At 48.8% G+C, this 18,158-nt stretch overlaps 1 protein-coding gene across 4 annotated transcripts in view; it reads left to right on the top strand.

The window, feature by feature from the left end:
* The first annotated feature begins 275 nt into the window (after window positions 1-275).
* Window positions 276-18,158, top strand: part of LOC133124128 (MAP7 domain-containing protein 2-like) — a 31,421-nt gene continuing 13,538 nt past the window's right edge. For 2 of the 4 annotated variants that reach the window (XM_061235046.1, XM_061235045.1), the window contains exons 1-9: window positions 276-376; window positions 11,001-11,105; window positions 11,557-11,637; window positions 12,278-12,441; window positions 13,100-13,214; window positions 14,231-14,311; window positions 15,406-15,513; window positions 16,073-16,177; window positions 16,571-16,657. In XM_061235046.1, coding sequence (XP_061091030.1) covers window positions 331-376; window positions 11,001-11,105; window positions 11,557-11,637; window positions 12,278-12,441; window positions 13,100-13,214; window positions 14,231-14,311; window positions 15,406-15,513; window positions 16,073-16,177; window positions 16,571-16,657 — 892 coding nt within the window. In that variant the 5' untranslated portion in view covers window positions 276-330. The remainder of the gene's footprint in view (window positions 377-11,000; window positions 11,106-11,556; window positions 11,638-12,277; window positions 12,442-13,099; window positions 13,215-14,230; window positions 14,312-15,405; window positions 15,514-16,072; window positions 16,178-16,570; window positions 16,658-18,158) is intronic. The other 2 variants (XM_061235047.1, XM_061235048.1) reach the window with 2 other exon arrangements.

Genomic DNA, 18,158 nt, shown 5'->3' with positions numbered 1-18,158 from the left:
CCCTTGCATGGCACAAGCTAGTGCAAGAGCAATACTAGACAGTATTTCATCATCAGCCACGATTAGCTACGCATTATTTGTATTATCAGTCATAGTTATTTACTAAGACATGTAGTATGTTTTTAGCTAGATAACTTCAAAACATTTTGTTCGCTATTTTAAATTTTAGTAACTTCCCAAAAGCTGGTTCTGTGGCGTCAATTAGCAACTACGTTTTCTCCGCTGGGCGGCGCTGTGTTCTCCCACATATTTCTACGAGCTGTCCACGTCCCCGTGTATTGCGCGGGTCTATCTGTCGGCAAAAAAATAGGAAAGAAAACTTAACAAAAAATGGCGGAAGGCGCGACGTCTCTGAAAGGGCTGCGGGCTCAAATGGGTAAGATTATATATTTTAAACGAAATATTCATCTGAGCTTGCTTGCCAATGCCTCGAGACAGTTGGAAGTTGAACCGTCGATATTTCGAAATGGTTGTTTCTGCGCCGGCAGTTTGTTGTCACTTAGCCGGGCAGGTCTGGAACTCATTCACTCTGGACGGATATAGCTAACCAGCTTGCTAAACTGGGCTACAGCTAGGAAGCAGTGGTAATAAAAGTTTTGTATATGCCATATTCTGTGTTGTTTGCACTTGGTTAAAGTAGAAGTAGTTGGTAATAGTAAACATGTAGCAATGGATATCTTGATCAAGGCAGATAAGGGAGCTAAATTACCTCTGTGTTCGCATAATAACTAACGTTAGTGAACGAGATTTGTGGCCGGTTGATCTTCGTTGACTCTGGCGCCATACGCAGCAGATGCCAGTTTTTATTTTATTGGATGCGAGTTACAGTTAGTGTGGATAATAACAAAGTTTTTCTGAAATACTCCATCGTCTGTACTACAGATTATTTCCAACCATGGCTACTTTGAAATGATAATTTGATGAACTTCAATAACAGTTGTATTGTTGAAACCACTTCAAATGACTTAAGGAAGTCAAGCTATCCTATCTAGCAAACTGCCTTTGCGAAACAGCTAAATTCACACATTGGCCAGCAAACCGAATTAGCCTATTCGTTTTTATGATTGATAGCTTCATTGTTAGCTAGGCTAGTCAGGTAATTTCGCCAAACAGGATTAGATTAGAGCACATTTTATGTTAACCAGCCGGTCAGACAGCTTGGAGTGTGATTGTCTTGTTGTTTTCTATTTAATTTAGCTCAGGTTAATTGCTTAGCTAAATAGTTTGCCAGCAACAGTATCTAGCTTTCTAACTCCACGTCATGTGAGCCGATGTGATCAGCCTAGCTCGTGTTAGTTCCTGACTGAACGCCAGCTAGCCTACCAGCATGCAGTGGTGGTGTTGTGACATAATCTGCGAAATGACGGTGATTGGAAGTGATTTTTATATCTCATAGATAGACTCTGGATTCTAATGAGATTAAGTGTAGCTGTGACAGTCAGGGAATCTGCCCACTGTTATGTTAGATGACACTATTTTAGGGAAATGCGCAATAGCTGAACGGGGCTGTCGTGTAAACCCATGCATGACCTCTCTTCCACACACTTTGATATCAGCCTACTGTCCAATGCCGCCTCCACGCTCACTTTTAGACGCATTCTCTCAGCATCCTCCTCCTGGTCTTGTTGACGTAAGGATCTTGGGTCGGGGTGGTCGAATGAGTCTTTTCCTGAAAGTCTGACGCTTGCTGTTTCAAAGAGAGGCAGCTGACCTGGGAGTGAGGAATTGTAGCGCGATGAGAATATAGTGGTGTGTGTGTGTGTCTTTTCTGAGTCTAGGAGTAAAAAGATCAAAGCTTACTGTTTGTTTTAAATGTCTGTATTTACTGGCTGCTGCTGTACAGTTGTCTCGCGGCATCAATGGAGAATGAACTGTAATATAACCTCACTGTATTGTAAATCGCATGTTAAATAGTTTTTTTTTTTATCTCTCTCCCTCTGTAGCTCCGTGTGTTATCTTCCTGTGCCTCTTGAGGGAAGGAGTTTTTGGTTGGGTCTGGTCAGTACGTGTATATTTTGGCTGCGAGTGTTCGATCCATCGCCATGCTCCTGTTTAAACCTAGCTGTCACTTTAATGATTTCAGGCTTGATTTATCATCACCTTCACCTTCATCTGCAGCAGCTGCGATATTGCCAGGCAATCGTGGAATTCCATCATTTGCTGAGTCGGGGAGTTAGATAACCCGCTTCCTATTACAGGAATCATGTTGGGGGCGATTGCTTGCACTGACCCTCTGACACTGGATGGGCTGCCATTTCTCTGCCATTTCTCTGCATGGGAATGCATGCTGGTTCACAGTGAGCCTTGAATACCATCTCTGTTTACTGACTCAATTCAGTTTTATTTGTATGGCGCTTCTCACAGCACACTGTCCCAAAGATGGTCACTGTTACAGAAGGGAAGAAAAATGGGAAATGTCAGTCCCTAAGCCCCCAAATAGCATATGAGGTAAATTACTTCCTTGTAGGAGAAAAGCCCTCAAACTGTGGCGAGAAAAAACTCTTGAGAGGAACCCGACTATAGGGGGGTGCCCATTCTCCGCTGGTCTGTAGGTTAAGATGGTAACAGTTCAGGTATAAAACTAGCAGGTAATATAGAAAGTCTGCAGGGATGGATGCAGAGACTCCTGGTCACATCATGCATGTGGAGTCCTCACAAAGATATTGGACATATTTCTCTCTTGTGTAGCTTGGCAGGGCTGCCAACTTTCTCTACCACTATCAAGCACGTCGCTGCTTGGTCAAAGTCTGAGAATCCATCCAGAAGCACAGCTCGAGTTGCCCCTGGACACAGATTTTTATCTGTTTGCTTTCAAAAAGCCAGACATTGCCGATTAATTTTCCGTTTGTGTACAGGCAGAGCAAACCAAGAGGCTCTTTTCTTTTTTTCCTACAATGCATTGATTATATGGATTAGACTGGCCTGTATCCCGGCGAAGCTTCAGCTGGCCTCTTTCCCTTTGCACTCCCGCCTTCTCCAAAATCAGGGGAAGCCAGAGAGAGGCAGCTGCTAACTCTGCTTCCGAAGGCCTGAATGGCCGCGTTGTTCTGGCCCGGCCGACGGGATTGGCCCAAACCTTAATTGATTTTTTGAATCCGGCCCGGGAGTGTGTGCCTGCGGTGTTTACGCGCGTGTCACTGCCGCCCGCGGCGTTTCTCTCAGACCAACGCTCGCTGCTTTGTTTTGATTAGTGGAGTAGACGGAGGGGGAGGGGGAGGGGTGGGGGGGGGGGTGGGGGCGGTTGCGCTAATGAGTAGCCCACTGTTTGTTGCTCACACCCCATTCACAAGGGCTCTTCTGAATATCTGAATGTCTGTTCGTTAAAGTTCTTTGTCTCATCTGCTCTCTCTTTCCCATTCTTCTGGCTGCTCTGCGCAATGGCTTGCACTGGCTATTGACGATCAGCATCAGCACCACACATTTAGATGAGTATCTAGGTCTAACAGATTACTGTTCGCCTGACCTATAAGCTTGATTACATCACTTGAGCTTATTTCAGCGTACAACAGGCAAGCGCTCTCATTCAGTCCGGTAGCCATGCACCACAGGAGGTGAAATTAGCATCACTAAGGCTTTTCCTCACCCATGCTGTTGTGTTGTCTTTGAAGAGTGTGTTCTCTCTGGGGCTGCAGACGACAGCTCTTATTAACACAAACGCACGCACGCTCACACACAGCCTAGGCACATCACCCAGAGGTAGCCATTAAAGACCGACAGTGTCAACTCTGCAGAGTTTGTTTAGGAGGTGTATGTGACTTGAGGGATAGACTCCCGTGGGAAAGTCTCCTGCAGAAGATCACACTGTTCTTTAGCGCATACGTTCCCGTGATCCCGTGTGTACAGTGCTGCGTTCGCTGCACCTCTGCCCAGTGCAGAGGCAGGGTCTGAGTGTGCTGCAGTCCTGGGATTACTGGGTTAGCTGGTTACCTGCACTGAGTAAAACCCGGAACCCGATTCGATGATCACCGGACCCAGGTCAGGTGCGTTGATGTAAAACTACAGGTAAAACACTCCAGGATTGTGGCGCTCTGGAACTGGAAGTTTTGAGGGCGAGGCCAGAAATGGCAGGAATGCACTCTGAAAACAATTTTTTCAGAAGAATGTAAAACATTAATGTGTTTTCTGTAATATGAGGGGTAATGGGTGGTGTGTGACAGCAAGGCTATGTGAAACGTTCGTTTTAGAGAATTGTAAGTATGAGAGATATTCTGAGCAGACTGCGAGGGCAGAGTCCATCTGAACACAGACTGTGGTGTTATCAGAATCTGATTGTGACTGAAACCGTGTCTCTGTCCACTGTATTGCCTCACCTGACGCTGCATTGCCTTCCTCCAGCAGAAGCTCTTATCCGGGGCAGCGTACAATGGGATGGAGTGTAAGTGCATCAACAGCAGTTGTGTGAGAGGCTGCCGTATAGGCCAGGCTAACAACACCCAAGAGACCGCTAAAATGCTAATGTAGCTTAACTGTGTCAGCCCAGAATAACGAGACAATGAGACAATTGCATACAATCACTTAAGTGAAACAACCTGTTACCATAGCAGCCATCAGATGAATCCTGTTGCGGTATATTGGGTTTTTCTAGTCTTTATTTTTGGCACATAATGCAGGAGCCTGACCAGTTTTTCCATGGGCCCTGCCGTAGTATCATCTGTCGGCGATCGATTGGAGGCTAATGGATCAGGATCTGTTCTCCCTCTCTATCTCTGATCTGCCCGTTCGCTCACTACGGGAGTGTTTCAGTAGTAAGATTGCGTGGTTCATTGGCTGGTTTGACTGTGTGTATATATGAGGCTGATATTCCCTGTGAGGCTTTGGGTGCATTTAGGTTAGGATGGCCAGTCTGGGTGCTGGAGACAGGGGTGTGGACCTGTTCTTTGAAGGGCGAGAGTTCAAACTCCTTTCCGAGTGCCTCTGGGTACAGGACAGGACCACTGTCGCCCCCATTTGTGTGTCTGCCCCTGTCCTGTCTCTGTGTGGGCTGGCTGCTCACTCCTCTCTCAATGCATCCCCTGCTGTGTGGGACAGACCTCCAGTGTGTGTGTGTGTGTGTGTGTGTGTGTGTGTGTGTGTGTGTGTGTGTGTGTGTGTGTGTGTGTGTGTGTGTGTGTGTGTGTGTGTGTGTGTGTGTGTGTGTGTGTGTGTGTGTGTGTGTGTGTGTGTGTGACTCAGGCAGAGGGATTGTGTGACGAGAGTCCTGACACCTTCCTATCAGCAGCTACATTACAGAGCTCCCAGTGCCGCAAGTATCACCTCTCTCTACCACTGCGTGCACGCGTGTGCGTGTACGACGTGTGAGAAATTCCCTCTATCTGTCTGACAGGGTGTCTGTCAAGGTGTCTGGAGTGTACTCTGGTCAGTCCATGCCGGCCGGTTGTCCCTGTGCTGGGCTTTGGATGCTCTCTCTGCTTAAATTAGTGCTGAATTCAGTCTGAATGATATGAAGCTGGGCAAAGGAATGAAGGTGTGTTTAAAGAGGAAACGGCAGTGTGTGTGCTGGAAGGGTAGGGCAAACGCTGTCCAGGTCTGCTTGGTCTCCTCGTGTGAGGTTTGGCTGTCGCAGGCCCGCATAGTTTACCTCTTATCTCTGCACAGAGGAACTGCATGTGAGAACAGGCCCAGGGGTTTCATCTCCCTGTAGTTAAAGAACACAGAGCCAGGCGGGAGCTTTCTCAAAGCAGCATAATTAACACGTGCAGTGGCCTCGCTATGCGCTCTCAATGGCAGTCACAGATGGGATTTGTGCAGTAGCTGGGACTCTTGTCTCCTGCATTGCCTGGAGCCCGGCGCCATAGGATCATGCACTAATATGCTCTGCGGAAATGTACAGCGGGAAAAAGGGTCAAATTGGTTCAGGGTGCTTATGCCCAAGGAAATGCTCAGCGCATCAATGCATCAAAGTCAGTCAGACTCAGGATTAATCGTGTAACTTAACATGTAGCCAATGGAATTTTATTTCAGTATTAATCACGGTGATTGCAAATGACATTATGTTGACCTTACTGTGGAATCGTGACTGTGCTGTTTTCCTGTGGGTTGGTTCATGCAAATCTAGCTGGCATGCTTAGGAAGTGAGGCTGCACGTGTTTTCCTGCCTGTATTTTTGAGTGTTCAGTGCCAACCATGTGCCAGGCCCTGCTTGCCGCCCGTTTCTCTGTGTCCAGCATTAGCCATCAGACCCTGTTACCCACTTGCTCACATGCGTTTCAATTCTACTGTAGGAAAGGACAGTCAGACCTGCATAATCCTTGTTATCCTTCAGGTAGACCTTCCTTATCATGATGTTTCTATGCCAACAGTAAAACATTCAGAACTAGACGGCAGGTCCTCCCGCATGATACCGTATGTCCTCCCTGAAAGATGCCCAGCTGCGATGAAACAGGATAACCGTTGCAGTTGGGAGATTCCAGAGAGGGAAATGGAGGTAGAAAATTGAATAAAAACACGTGATAGGCAGCAGTGCCTGTGGACGGGGATCGGGGCAGGACTGGTGGATGAAGTGAGTGTGTCTGTGCTGCCGTAATTGGTCATTTTGCTCATGCTGGCCCTTGCCGGCTGCATGCGCCGTACAGGGCTAATTGGCAGGGTTTTATTCAGTGGCCTCTTTGTTTGAAGGCTGGTTATTTGCATGCTGCGTGCTGCAGAGCCTGCGCTTTGGTTCAGCGCGGTGTGGAGTCTGACTCAGACGTTTTTTGCATATTCATTACGGACCGAGCTTCTGATCTGGAGGCCTCTCGAGCAGGATGGACTTTGATTACCCCGCTCGAGTGATCTCTCTCTCACACACAGGCACACACATATACACTCACACACAGAGGCACAAACACACACACACATTCACGCACACACACTAGGGTTGGGCGGTTTACCGGTGTTATGGTTATCCTGCGATAATATAAAATCTTCAGTCTCCACGTCAACACCGTCTAAAGAATTATGGCGCAGTTTAAACGGTGGGGGCTTTTTAATGGTTTCAGTTCAATACAGCCAAACCCTAACACACACACACACACACTTGCACACACACGCGCACACACTCGCGCACACACACACACACACGCATGCTCACACACACATGCTCACAAACGCACACAGTCACAAACACACACATTCCCACATAGCACACACAAGCCCACGCTCGCAGGCATCCACACACACACTCACACACATTGCATTTGAGCGAATACTGCAGCAGTAGCAGATGTGGAAAAGGTCAGTTAGCGCCCAGAGCTCTGGGGTCAGTTAACCAGACAGTTGACTCTACAGAGGGGGGTGTGGTCCTCTTTCTCGGTGGTTTCTCTGGCACGGCTGTCCCACGCTGCACCTCTCTGTCTCTGTTATGCCGTCTCTAACAGCCGCAGGACTGCGTGGCTGAGCTGGGCGGCACGTTGGGCAGGTTCTGGGTTTCAGGAAATCCCAGGCTGTGAAAATATTCACCGCAAAAGGAAAGGAGTTGCAGAAAAGTCCTCCTGCACAACGGGCCATTAGTCTGTCTGCCTCTGACTGCATGAGTTCGCCAAGTAAAACCCGGAACAGCCGTTTCTACTTCAGTCCGTGTTCCACTTTTGGAAGGGTTCCAGGTTTTACTCTGTGATATATATATATACCTCCCTGGTGTGGTGAGTTCCCTGTGTGTCCAACTGCTTTAATTGGTCGGTTAAGCCCAGAGTAACAGCAAAAACCTGCCGGACTGTACTGTCACATCCACCAGGAAAAGGCTACAAGCAATATGCCATGTTATGGTGTTCATTGTGCTGTGAGCTGCAGCGATGCCTGTAGCCTGTTGGTGTAAAATACATAATTTATGGAGAAATGAACCCTTCACTGAGTCCTCTTCTGTCTTGTGACATGGTATGAGGACCTGTGTTCTGGGGGCTAGTGGTAGCACCTACGTCTCTCTGTGTGCTTCAGTTGTATTATGAGAGGAAAATATACAGTGCAGTCTGTAAGTCTTTGGACATTGACACCTATTGATGTTTTGGTTTAGCAAACAAACAGTTGAAAGAAAACAATCATGTGGTCAAAGTGCAGACTTTCAGCTTTAATTTTAAGGTTTTCACTTCCATATTGGGTGAACCATGTAGGAATTACAGCCCTTTTCATACAGCCCTTACAGCCCCCCCCCCCCTTATTTTAGGGGACCAGAAGTAATTGGACAAATGGCTGAAATCTGTATCTCCCCATAGGCATAATGTTAACACACCTGGTTTCCCAGTGTTCAGCTGAGATTACTGTCTGTTCGTATTGTTAATCTAGTGTACAGGTTCAGCGTCCACGCCTGATCTGCTGTGGCCAGTATGCATATCAGATGTAATCGAATGCAAAATTCACATCAAAGTAAATATTACTGTGTGTGTAGGGAGGGGTCTGTCTCGGGTTTCAAATATTATATTGTCATGGATTGGCCCCACCCTTGCAGCCGTGAGGAAGAAAAGGACTCCATTGGCTGGGTGGAGTGGCAGGAGCTCCTCTGCCGTTGGTTGTTTCGTATGGGGAGAGATGGCGCATCAGCATTACCTGCTGCTTTGAAGCCAGGAGATTTCCATCAGTTTCCAGGGACTCACCTGCAGCTCGCCTTTCCATTGTCTGACCTGCGTCAGGTAGCAACCGTTGTCATGGCGCCGACCAGAGAGCGTTGTGTGGGCTTCACAAGGAGGGGGTCGCTGAGAGCAGAACCCGGAAGTGGCTTTGTGACAAGTTTTTATTTGTATTACGCTCTTGTTTTTATTCGCTTAGCCTTGTGAAAAGGGTTTTTTATCCTCCCCTGAAGCAGTGCAGACTTTGTTTATGCTCTCTCTCGTGTTTGTCTCCTCTCCCCAGAGTTTGTGCGTCTGTGTTAAACTGCTCTCAGCTGACTGGCTCAGTGCAGCGGTGTCAGCACTTAATCCTCAGTTCAGGAGATACAAGGCATCACAGTACCTGTGATGCACCTGTGTGTGATACACCTTTATAGTGGACCTGTGTGTGATACACCTATGTGTGATACACCTTTATAGTGGACCTGTGTGTGATACACCTATGTGTGATACACCTGTGTGTGATAGACCTTTATAATGGACCGGTGTGTTACACCTCCTTAATACACTTGTGTATGATACACCTATATAATACACCTGTATGTGATACACCTGTATAATACCCCTGTGTGTGATACATCTGTGTGTGATCTGTCTGCAGTTCCCATCTAGCAAGAGTAGAAAATGACTCATCAATTTACATTAGGGTTACCCAGAGCAACTTCTTCAGCTTCTGTTGGTACGATAGCAGTGTCAGGCCCCGGCCTGAGAATGGAAGCTGGGGCGTTTGGGTTGCTAACTCCCATTAGCCGGCGCTGCTCTTTCCTGCGCCCCGTCCTGCAGTCTGTAAGGCTGTACCTCCCCAGGGCCCTCAGGCCTTTCAGAGCCAATCGATGATGGCGTCCTCGTCCTAATGGAAAGGCCATTAGGCCCTCCCTCTTTCCACTCATGCCGACACTGGCATACAGCAGGCAGCTAGACGCATTTCGGGCCTTTTCCGAACCACCGGGGAGAAGCTAACCGGCTTAAATTTCCTCTGGGATTAACGGGGAAATGCTGGGCATCCCTCACCCCTAGGTAATCCCATTTTGTTAACCCCCCTCCCCAAAATATTGACAACCCTGTATTCGGTCTTTCAGAAGGTTCTCTGTTCTACTACAGTCAGGTACTTGCCGCTTCAAATCAAGATTCAGATTTAATTTGTGAAGCACTTTTCACAGAAGACTGCTTACAGTAATAGCTTGTAGTTCTTGATTAGCGGGCTGGGTAGCACTGGGTTAGGCAGTGAATCTACTTCCTAGGATGTATGAGTCAGATAAGTAGTCATGCCAGTCAACTGTCGCTCCTGTAGTGTTATAAGTAAATTTGTGTGATTTTTGTGTGATTTTCAGGATTATTATTTCACACTGTTCTGCAGCAGAGATGGAGGAACACATAGACAAATGAACAGGGTGCTGATGTCACAGCCCAGTTTTGTAGTGCTGGCCCTTAGAATGAACGCCTCGCTGTCTGGAAACAGAAAGTACAGTCACTGGGTTGGTGGGGCGGTACAGGGTAGAGCAGAGTTTTTTTTTTTCTTCTTTTTTTCTTTTAGTCCGGCATTAAGTCACCTGACTACCTATCAGTGTCTTGATTGATTGAAGACAACGATTAGTTGATTGCTTGAATCTGGTGTCATAGTGCTGGACTAAATCAGAAACCTGCACCCACACTGGCCCTTCTCGTATAAGACTACACCCCTGGGATAGGCTGGGTCTAGTGTGCGTTTCCACGGTGAGGTCCAGCCTACCCCAGTGCCCTGTGAGAGACCTGGCCAATCGGAACGGAACGTTCTCTCAGTGCGGTCCTGTTCTTGCAAATTTGCCGTTTCTAAATCAGGTCTGCTGTTCATTTCCTGGAGGAGGCGTTTGATTGCAGCCTGGTGACTGCGGGTCAGTGAAGTACTCTGTAGAGCCTCTCTGCTATAAATCCCTGTCTGGTTTTGTGCGTTTCCGAATGGCCACTCGCTTAGCTTGTATGAGTGTCACGTAGCAGGGCTGGTGTGGCTGCTGCGTGCCACTGATTATCAGCAGTCACTGAAATTATTTAACAAGGACGCTTTTTAGCTCTGATTTATTTGCAATATGGGTTAGTTTGTTTCTGTATGATTGTTGCGGAAACCACGAAAGTTGACTAACGTAGATCTTGATTAAAATGTAGACACTGTCAATGAGTAGAAAAGACCATAGTATGAAGTTATGGATATGGCGGCACGCCAAGTTTAAGTAGGAAAAAAAGGAGTTCCATCTCATGAACACCATTTTATTTCTTGGCAGAGCATGAATGCTACACTTTCATTTGGCCAGGTCCCTGAGACCTTGCTTCCTCTCTCACTCTAACATTAATAGCCTGAGTATCACAGAAATGAGGCGTTCCGCACGGCTCCAGCCTGGGTCCGTTGTGACATGTGTGACTCACTGAAGCTGTTGGTCATGTGATCTACAGCTGCAGCTGCGCAGGCGCAGGCAGAGGAGCGGCGCATTCAGGGGAGCAGCCCAGCAGCTGCTGCAGCAGCACCAATCACAGCCAAGCCGCAAGGCACGCGCCCAGGTAATCAACTTACTATCGGCATCTCTGTCTCTCATGGATGTGCACATTTAACACACGCTCACACATACGAGAAGATACAATACAGTCACACATACAACAAGGTATAACACACACTCGTACGTACAACACGATACAACACCCTCGCGTATGTGACACATGCAACATGCGTGTACAACGCACTCGCATATACAACACCCTCGTATATACAACATGATACAACACTTGCACATACAACAAGATACAGCACTCTCTTGCACATACAACATGATACAACACCCTCGCACATGCACACTCACATATACAACACACTCATACATCGAACACATTGGCAGGTACAGCACATTAGGCTAGCGCGTGCCACACACAAAAGACTCCCCCATGAGCACGCATTAGGTTAAGATGGCGGCAGGGTTGGGACTGACAGTGACACGGCGGCTGTTTGTGTCGGCAGTGATAGACGGAGCGGCCCTCAAAACGGACGAGAGGCTGAGAGTGGCCAAAGAGCGGAGGGAGGAGCAGGAGAAGCAGCAAGGTGAGCTCACTCCCCAGTCCACCGGTCACACTGAACGAGGGAACCAAACCCTAATCTAAACACCCCTCCGTTTGAGACACAAACCACTGTCGCTGATTGCATAGCTGGTCTGGGCAGGGAATTTAAAGGTGGGACGCATGTGCGCCACCATGTGGTTAAGCATGCCCCCCCTTCCCCCCAACACAACCCTTTCTGGGCCGGCAGTGGAGCACAGCGGTTTGTGGTTCAGTTCCCAGGTTTGGCCAACTGCACTTCACTCGACCGTAAAAGCTTCCACCCAAAATATTCAGCCGTAGTCTGTGTATGCGGAACTGGGTCAAATGTGGAATTGTTTTGGATTCAAATACTTCCCTGTGCTCGATTTGATCTTGACTGGTGTGATTGAGCCAAGCAAGAGGACCAGAATGTGGGTTTCACACTTTTCTGAGAGAGTTTCATATGTTCCGTTCCGTTCCAATACACAAAACACGCTCAGTGAAGCATAGAAAATATTTGAATCCAAAACCACTTCGTATTTGACCCAGGTCTTGGCTGCATGTCGTATTCAGCGTGTCGGACATGAATGCATACGGTGCGTACATGGTGTGGCCTGTGGCTGTGGATGAGGTGAAATGAATGAGACCCCCCTGACCCCCCGCAGCGGCGCGAGAGTCTCAGATCCTGCAGCGCGAGCGGAAGGCGCGGGAGCAGTACGAGCGGCAGGTGGAGGAGCGCCACAGGAAGCTGGAGGAGCAGCGGCGGAAGGAGGAGCAGCGCCGCTCCGCCGTGGAGGAGAAGAGGAAGCAGAAGCAGGAGGAGGAGAAGGTGAGGGAGGCGCCGCCCGGGCGGGGCGCTGGAAACACCCGGTCACTGCGTCTGAAACACGACGCCGCCGCCGCCGTCGCGGTAACACGAGTGGGGCTTCACCGGGAGCGGCTCTGCTGGGATTTAATGCGTTTATCGTCGCTGATCTCCGGTCTTTACTAATGCACGCTAGGCTACTGGGCCATTAGTAGACCACATCCTCTTTGGCTCTGTGCAGGAGGTTAAAATATTCCTTTAAAAGCCCTTGTCTGTAATACAAATGTCACATCATAGGTCTGTGGCACTGGTATCTTTGATCCCCAAGGGAGATTGCCACCTACTGGGCTGCTAATGCTTCTACCAGCAGCTACTTAGCTTAGTGTAGCATTAGCATGTGTTGTTGGTGTTGTTGGCAGTGTAGCATTAGCATGCGTTGACGGTGTAACATTAGCATGCGTTGACGGTGTAGCGTTAGCATACATTGACGGTGTAGCATTAGCATTCTTTGCCGGTGTAGCATTAGCATTCTTTGCCGGTGTAGCATTAGCATGTGTTGACGGTGTAACTTTAGCATGCGTTGACAGTGTAGCATTAGCATACGTTGCCGGTGTAGCATTAGCATGAGTCGGCGGTGTAGCATTAGCATGTGTTGGTGGCTGATTGACACTTTGCTCTGCAGGAGCACTACGAGGCGGTGGTCAGGAGGACTCAGGAGCGCAGTCACAGGTTGGAGCAGCGGCAGAAGAGGTGGTCCTGGGGCGGAGGGATCACCACAGACACCGAAAACGGGAGCGGTAAGGACACGTTTTACCTTTATTTTCTCCTCCTCTCCCTTTATTTCCCGCTCCTCCTCTCTTTATTCCCCTCCTCCTCTGCCTTCATTTCCCCCTCCTCTCCCTTTATTGCTGAGGCTGCTGTTTTGTCTCCTGTGGGTGTAATTTAAATAAAGTTTTTTTCATTTCATCCCTGATGCCCTTAAGTGGTGTGTTGCTTCGCTCCACCCTTTAGTTATGAAAGCAGGAGTCATGGCTCTATTGTGAAAAGTGCTGCGAATGGGCCTGGCTCAGTGTGTGTAAGAGCGAGAGAGCACTGTGTCTGACCACTGTGTGTGTGTGTGTGCGTGTGCGTGTGCGTGTGCGTGTGCGTGTGCGTGTGCGTGTGCGTGTGCGTGTGCGTGTGCGAGAGCGAGAGAGCACACCAGGCCTCCCTGACATTAGGCAATTTCCAGGCTGTAGCCGTATGTCAGACACAGGATCTGCTCCAGAGATATCATAGGAGGTCTGAGGTCATAGTCTGATGAGGTAATTTTGCTTCAGGCTCCATTTAAAGCCCCACATGTTCCATGGTCCTGCCTTTAATGTCAATAAGACTGTTTTTCCCTCTAGCAAATATCCTACACATGTTCACATTCACTGTCGTTTGTAATGGTAATAAAAGGTACGTGTGTCAACATGTCATATGCTTTCTTATCCCCTGTACAAGTCTCCTCATGGTATATACCCACCAGGGCCCTGTTTTGCAAAGCAGGATTACCGAGTTAGCTGGATAACTGCACTGAGGAAAACTCAGAGCCCTCCCAAATCCAGAACATGGACGGAAGTGAAATGCGCTGTTCCGGGTTTTACTCCATTATTCGGCAAGCTGCGGAATCCCGCTTTGTGAAATACCCGCCAGTTCTTCCTTCTGTTGGAGCTTTTTGCTCCCCCTTTGCCGTGTACTGGTTGCTAGAGAGACGCAGGTATCCGGGCGGCCAGGGGCGTGACTCAGCCCCGCCCCTCATCGCCCCCGTGGGATCTGTGTGCCCCTCCAGGTGACGCCGGCGCCCCCTCCTGTCCTGTAGTTATACTCGTGTCTCCCTGCTCCCCAGAGCAGCCCCAGAAGACCCTGCAAGGTGCTGCTCTAATCAGCCTCACCTGGTGCCCCTTCTCCCAAACCCCACCAGCTCACTAACGGCCCCGTCCCTCACTTCCTCTGACGGCCACCACCCCTCCTCCAAGCACTTCCAGGTCAAGGGTCACGATGGCATCCCGAGGTTTCACTCTGGAGTGCACGAACAGAAACACGATTAGCACAACCACACCTCCCTCACCCCACATTAACGTGCACGTGCTGAGCACTGTGTGCATGTGTGATGCTGTGGTGGATGCCTCACCCCGGGCTAAATGTGATGTCATGAATTTAAATATCTGAGGGTTTCTCGTCCCTGTTGACTAACAGTGCCTCCCCCTGTGCATTGTGAATGGCCTGCCTTAAACTCTTTGAAGTGAAGTGGGTGCTCTCGCTGACGGACAGAAGCAGTGCTTTGTTATGACGAGAGAATGCCACTGCCTTGGATAACAAGAGTATCAGTGTGCAGCTTAACCGCGGCAGTGTGGGAAAGACAGGGGGAATTTGACAGTTTAATTGCAATAATGTCACACATTTTCACTATCCTATATGTAGCAAGATCCTAGATCTATAAGAAAAAAAGACCATTTTCATACCTTTTAGGTTTTTTGCGAGTACACCCTTGGGAATGCATGTTCATAAGCTTGGTCTTTCTCCTGGGCGAGTAAGTTTTTGGATGCTGTGAAATTTAAACGAGAGACCGTTCAGTGCTTCTGGAAGTCAGACCTGGGTCAAATGTGTAATTGTTTTGGATTCAAACACTTTTCTGTGCTCGATTGATCTTGAAGAGCCAACATAGAGGACCAGAAGGCGGGATTTGCTTTTTTTGAGAGTACTTCATAGGTGCCAATACAAGCTCAGTAAAGTGTAGAAAAGTATTTAAGTTCAAAACAGTTACATATATGACATCAGTTATATGGTGAGGTGAGTCACGCTAGTCACGCTAACAGCAGGGCGGTTGGGAAAGTGCGTTCACCACCTCCACTCCTCTGCGCCCCTGCGTCTTCTCCTGTGTGACCCCCGTCTTCTGTCACCTGCTGGCTGTAACCCCTGCCCCCTGCCCCCTCCCCTGTCTGTGTCTGTGTGTTGTGTCCCTAGTTGACAAGCGCTGTACGTCCACCATGAACCTGAAACAGCAGGGCGACTCGCTCATCAGCAAACGTCTGTCCTCCTCCTCCGCCACCCTAATCAACTCTCCCGACAAGAGTAAGTGTGCTCCCCCGCCCCCACTAACCCCCCCTGCCCAACCCTGCCCAACCCTGCCTGTTAATCACCCTCATCCCCACCCCCGTTTCTGGATGTTGTGCAGTTCACTTTTGCTGGACCCAGAAGAGCAGTAACGTGGGTACTGACCAGCACACTGGTTGTTTAGCATTTGATCAGAATCCGCCTGCTCACCCCACACTTCACCTTCCAGAACAATCTGGAATGACCGTGACAGAACCCCAAGAAGGGGTCCGATCCCCATTGCACATGCATGGTGTCGTAATCAGAGTTTCTTCATTTCCTTCCATTGCCAATAGCGTTGTTGCACCTCATGTGCACACGTGTTTCTGAATGCAGTTCTCTGAAGTGTTTTGTGAGGTTTGCACAGTGTGTGGTTTAGCGTCTCTCCCACAGGTTCCCTCTCAGCAGTGACCAGTACCGATCGGCGCTTGTGGATTTTGGCCTTTTTTCCTCCACAGCCGGCCAGCGGCGGGCAGTACTGAGCCAGCAAAGCCGCAGTGTTTTATACCTCAGCCTGTGAACTCTCTTTGTTTCTCAGGTGCTAAGCGAAGGAGCTCGTCTCTAACCCGGTTGCCTAGTAACGTGTCCCAGCAGCCTGCTAAGGACAGCAGCCTCCCCAGGCAGCCTCAGGTGGAGCAGACAGGTGCAGGAGCCCCCCCCCGCTGCTTTAAACACAGACGCAGGCCAGCTCAGCTCAGTTTGCAGGTCAAGGGCTCGGTCAGATTCCTAGAGTATTAACAGGCTAAGATACAGTGATACTAAAGAACACGCACAGTCAAAACAGTAAACAGGCTGAAAAAGTCAGTAAACAGGCTGTCAGTGCTGTGAGCATAGTCAGTAAACAGGCTGTCCGTGCCCTGTGAGCATAGTCAGTAAACAGGCTGTCAGTGCTGTGAGCATAGTCAGTAGTAAACAGGCTGTCAGTGCTGTGAGCATAGTCAGTAGTAAACAGGCTGTCAGTGCTATGAGCAGAGTCAGTAGTAAACATCCTGTCAGTGGTCTGTAACATTGCCCTATCCACTCATCTACCCTGTAGGCCCCAAAACGAAGAGGCGGAGCTCCTCCCTCTCTCGAATGAGGGACCAATCTAATAAACTAGAACAAGGCACCAAGGACCAATCAGGTGGCTAGTCCCCCGTAGCTTCCGCGTCGCACCGGTCTAACCCTGCCTGAGCGTCCGTCCTGCTGACTCACCCTCATCAACCGTCACATGACCCGTGGGAATAACCCGATTGGGTGACGCTTTAATCTGCGCTGGTGAAAAGTGCCGAGGACAGAGCAGGAAGGCATTGCAGTCTGCCCGCCTTCCCTCCTCTCCTGTCCAATCAGCTAACGCCTCGCTCACTCTTCTGTGCCTAACCTCAGGGAGAAATGTACTTAATTATTAAAAACCTGACTCTTCATCTGATAATGGTCAAGGCAGCAGAAGATGAAACCTTTTCAGTTTTCCACTAACAAGCATTGTGCCTGTACGCAGAAACGCCATTTGAATGTTACGTTTGTGGTCGGTTGTTTGAGCTGAAACTCGTTCACCGCCTGACTCCGAGAACGAGCTGTTTGTCTGGAAGCTTTCTGGACTTTCTCTTGTCCCGTGCCTTAACTCCGCTAGGCTTGCCGTCTTTGCAGAAAGCTTGCGCTTGTGTCACGCATGAAGTGTTTGCTCGCAGCCACTCTCGTCCTGTTTGTTATTCTCCAGGAATGGCCCCTTTGTGCTGCTAACACAATCATTTGTTGTCTCACGAACATGTTTGTCTGTTTTGTCCTCGCAGCTGAAGTAACGGCAGATTTTGTGCGTCGGTCTTGTGACTGCGGTGTGTGTCAGTGCCCTCCCGGAGCTCTAGGGAAGCAACGAGACTGGCACTGACACACACACACACACCACGCATACACACACACACACACACACCACGCATACACGCACGCACACACACACACGCTCACGGCGTGTCACGTGTCATATGTTTGCGTTCTAATGCCGTTTTGCCCTGGGTCTGTGTTCACTCGGTAAGTGTGATATAGTAACTGTGTGAAGTTCTGCTTCCAGTTCCGCGGGAATGCATTGGTGTGCTATATACAGAAGGGATATAAGTCCCTCACGCCAGAACACCTGTACATCGACACTAACACTCTGCTCTCCTCACTGTCCCCTGATCCTCAAATCACGGTCCTCCAGGGCCAACACTGCCAGTCACACAGACTTTGATTGAATCTGATTGGACTTGCCCAGCACGTTTCAACAGGATGCGGCCGCTCTTTCTAAAATGGGGAAAAAAAGAAAATAAATGGACCACTGCTGTTTTAGGGGGCATGAAGAGAAACCAACAGGCCTAATTACCATAGCAACCTGTCAGACCTTAGGACACTTTATTTGTATTTTTTCCATTTTTTGTATTTTGGGTAGTCTGGTTTAATATCCTTTACTCTGACTCCGATTACGATAAAGACGCTTCCATGAAGGCAAGAGTTTTTTTGTCTCTTCTGTTACCTGTAAGAAACACTGCTGGATATTTGGCTATATGTGGAATTGCTGTGAATATCATGGCAGTAAATACACTATAATGCAAACACAATAAACACAAGTGTACATTCACCTGGCTGAATTTTTTAATCCATGAGAAAAGCCC

Source organism: Conger conger, chromosome 3 (genome assembly GCF_963514075.1).
Source record: "Conger conger chromosome 3, fConCon1.1, whole genome shotgun sequence".
NCBI classification, from domain to species: Eukaryota; Metazoa; Chordata; class Actinopteri; order Anguilliformes; family Congridae; genus Conger; species Conger conger.
Note: the sequence above shows the minus strand (reverse complement) of the source record. Positions and strands in the feature narration are given on the sequence as shown.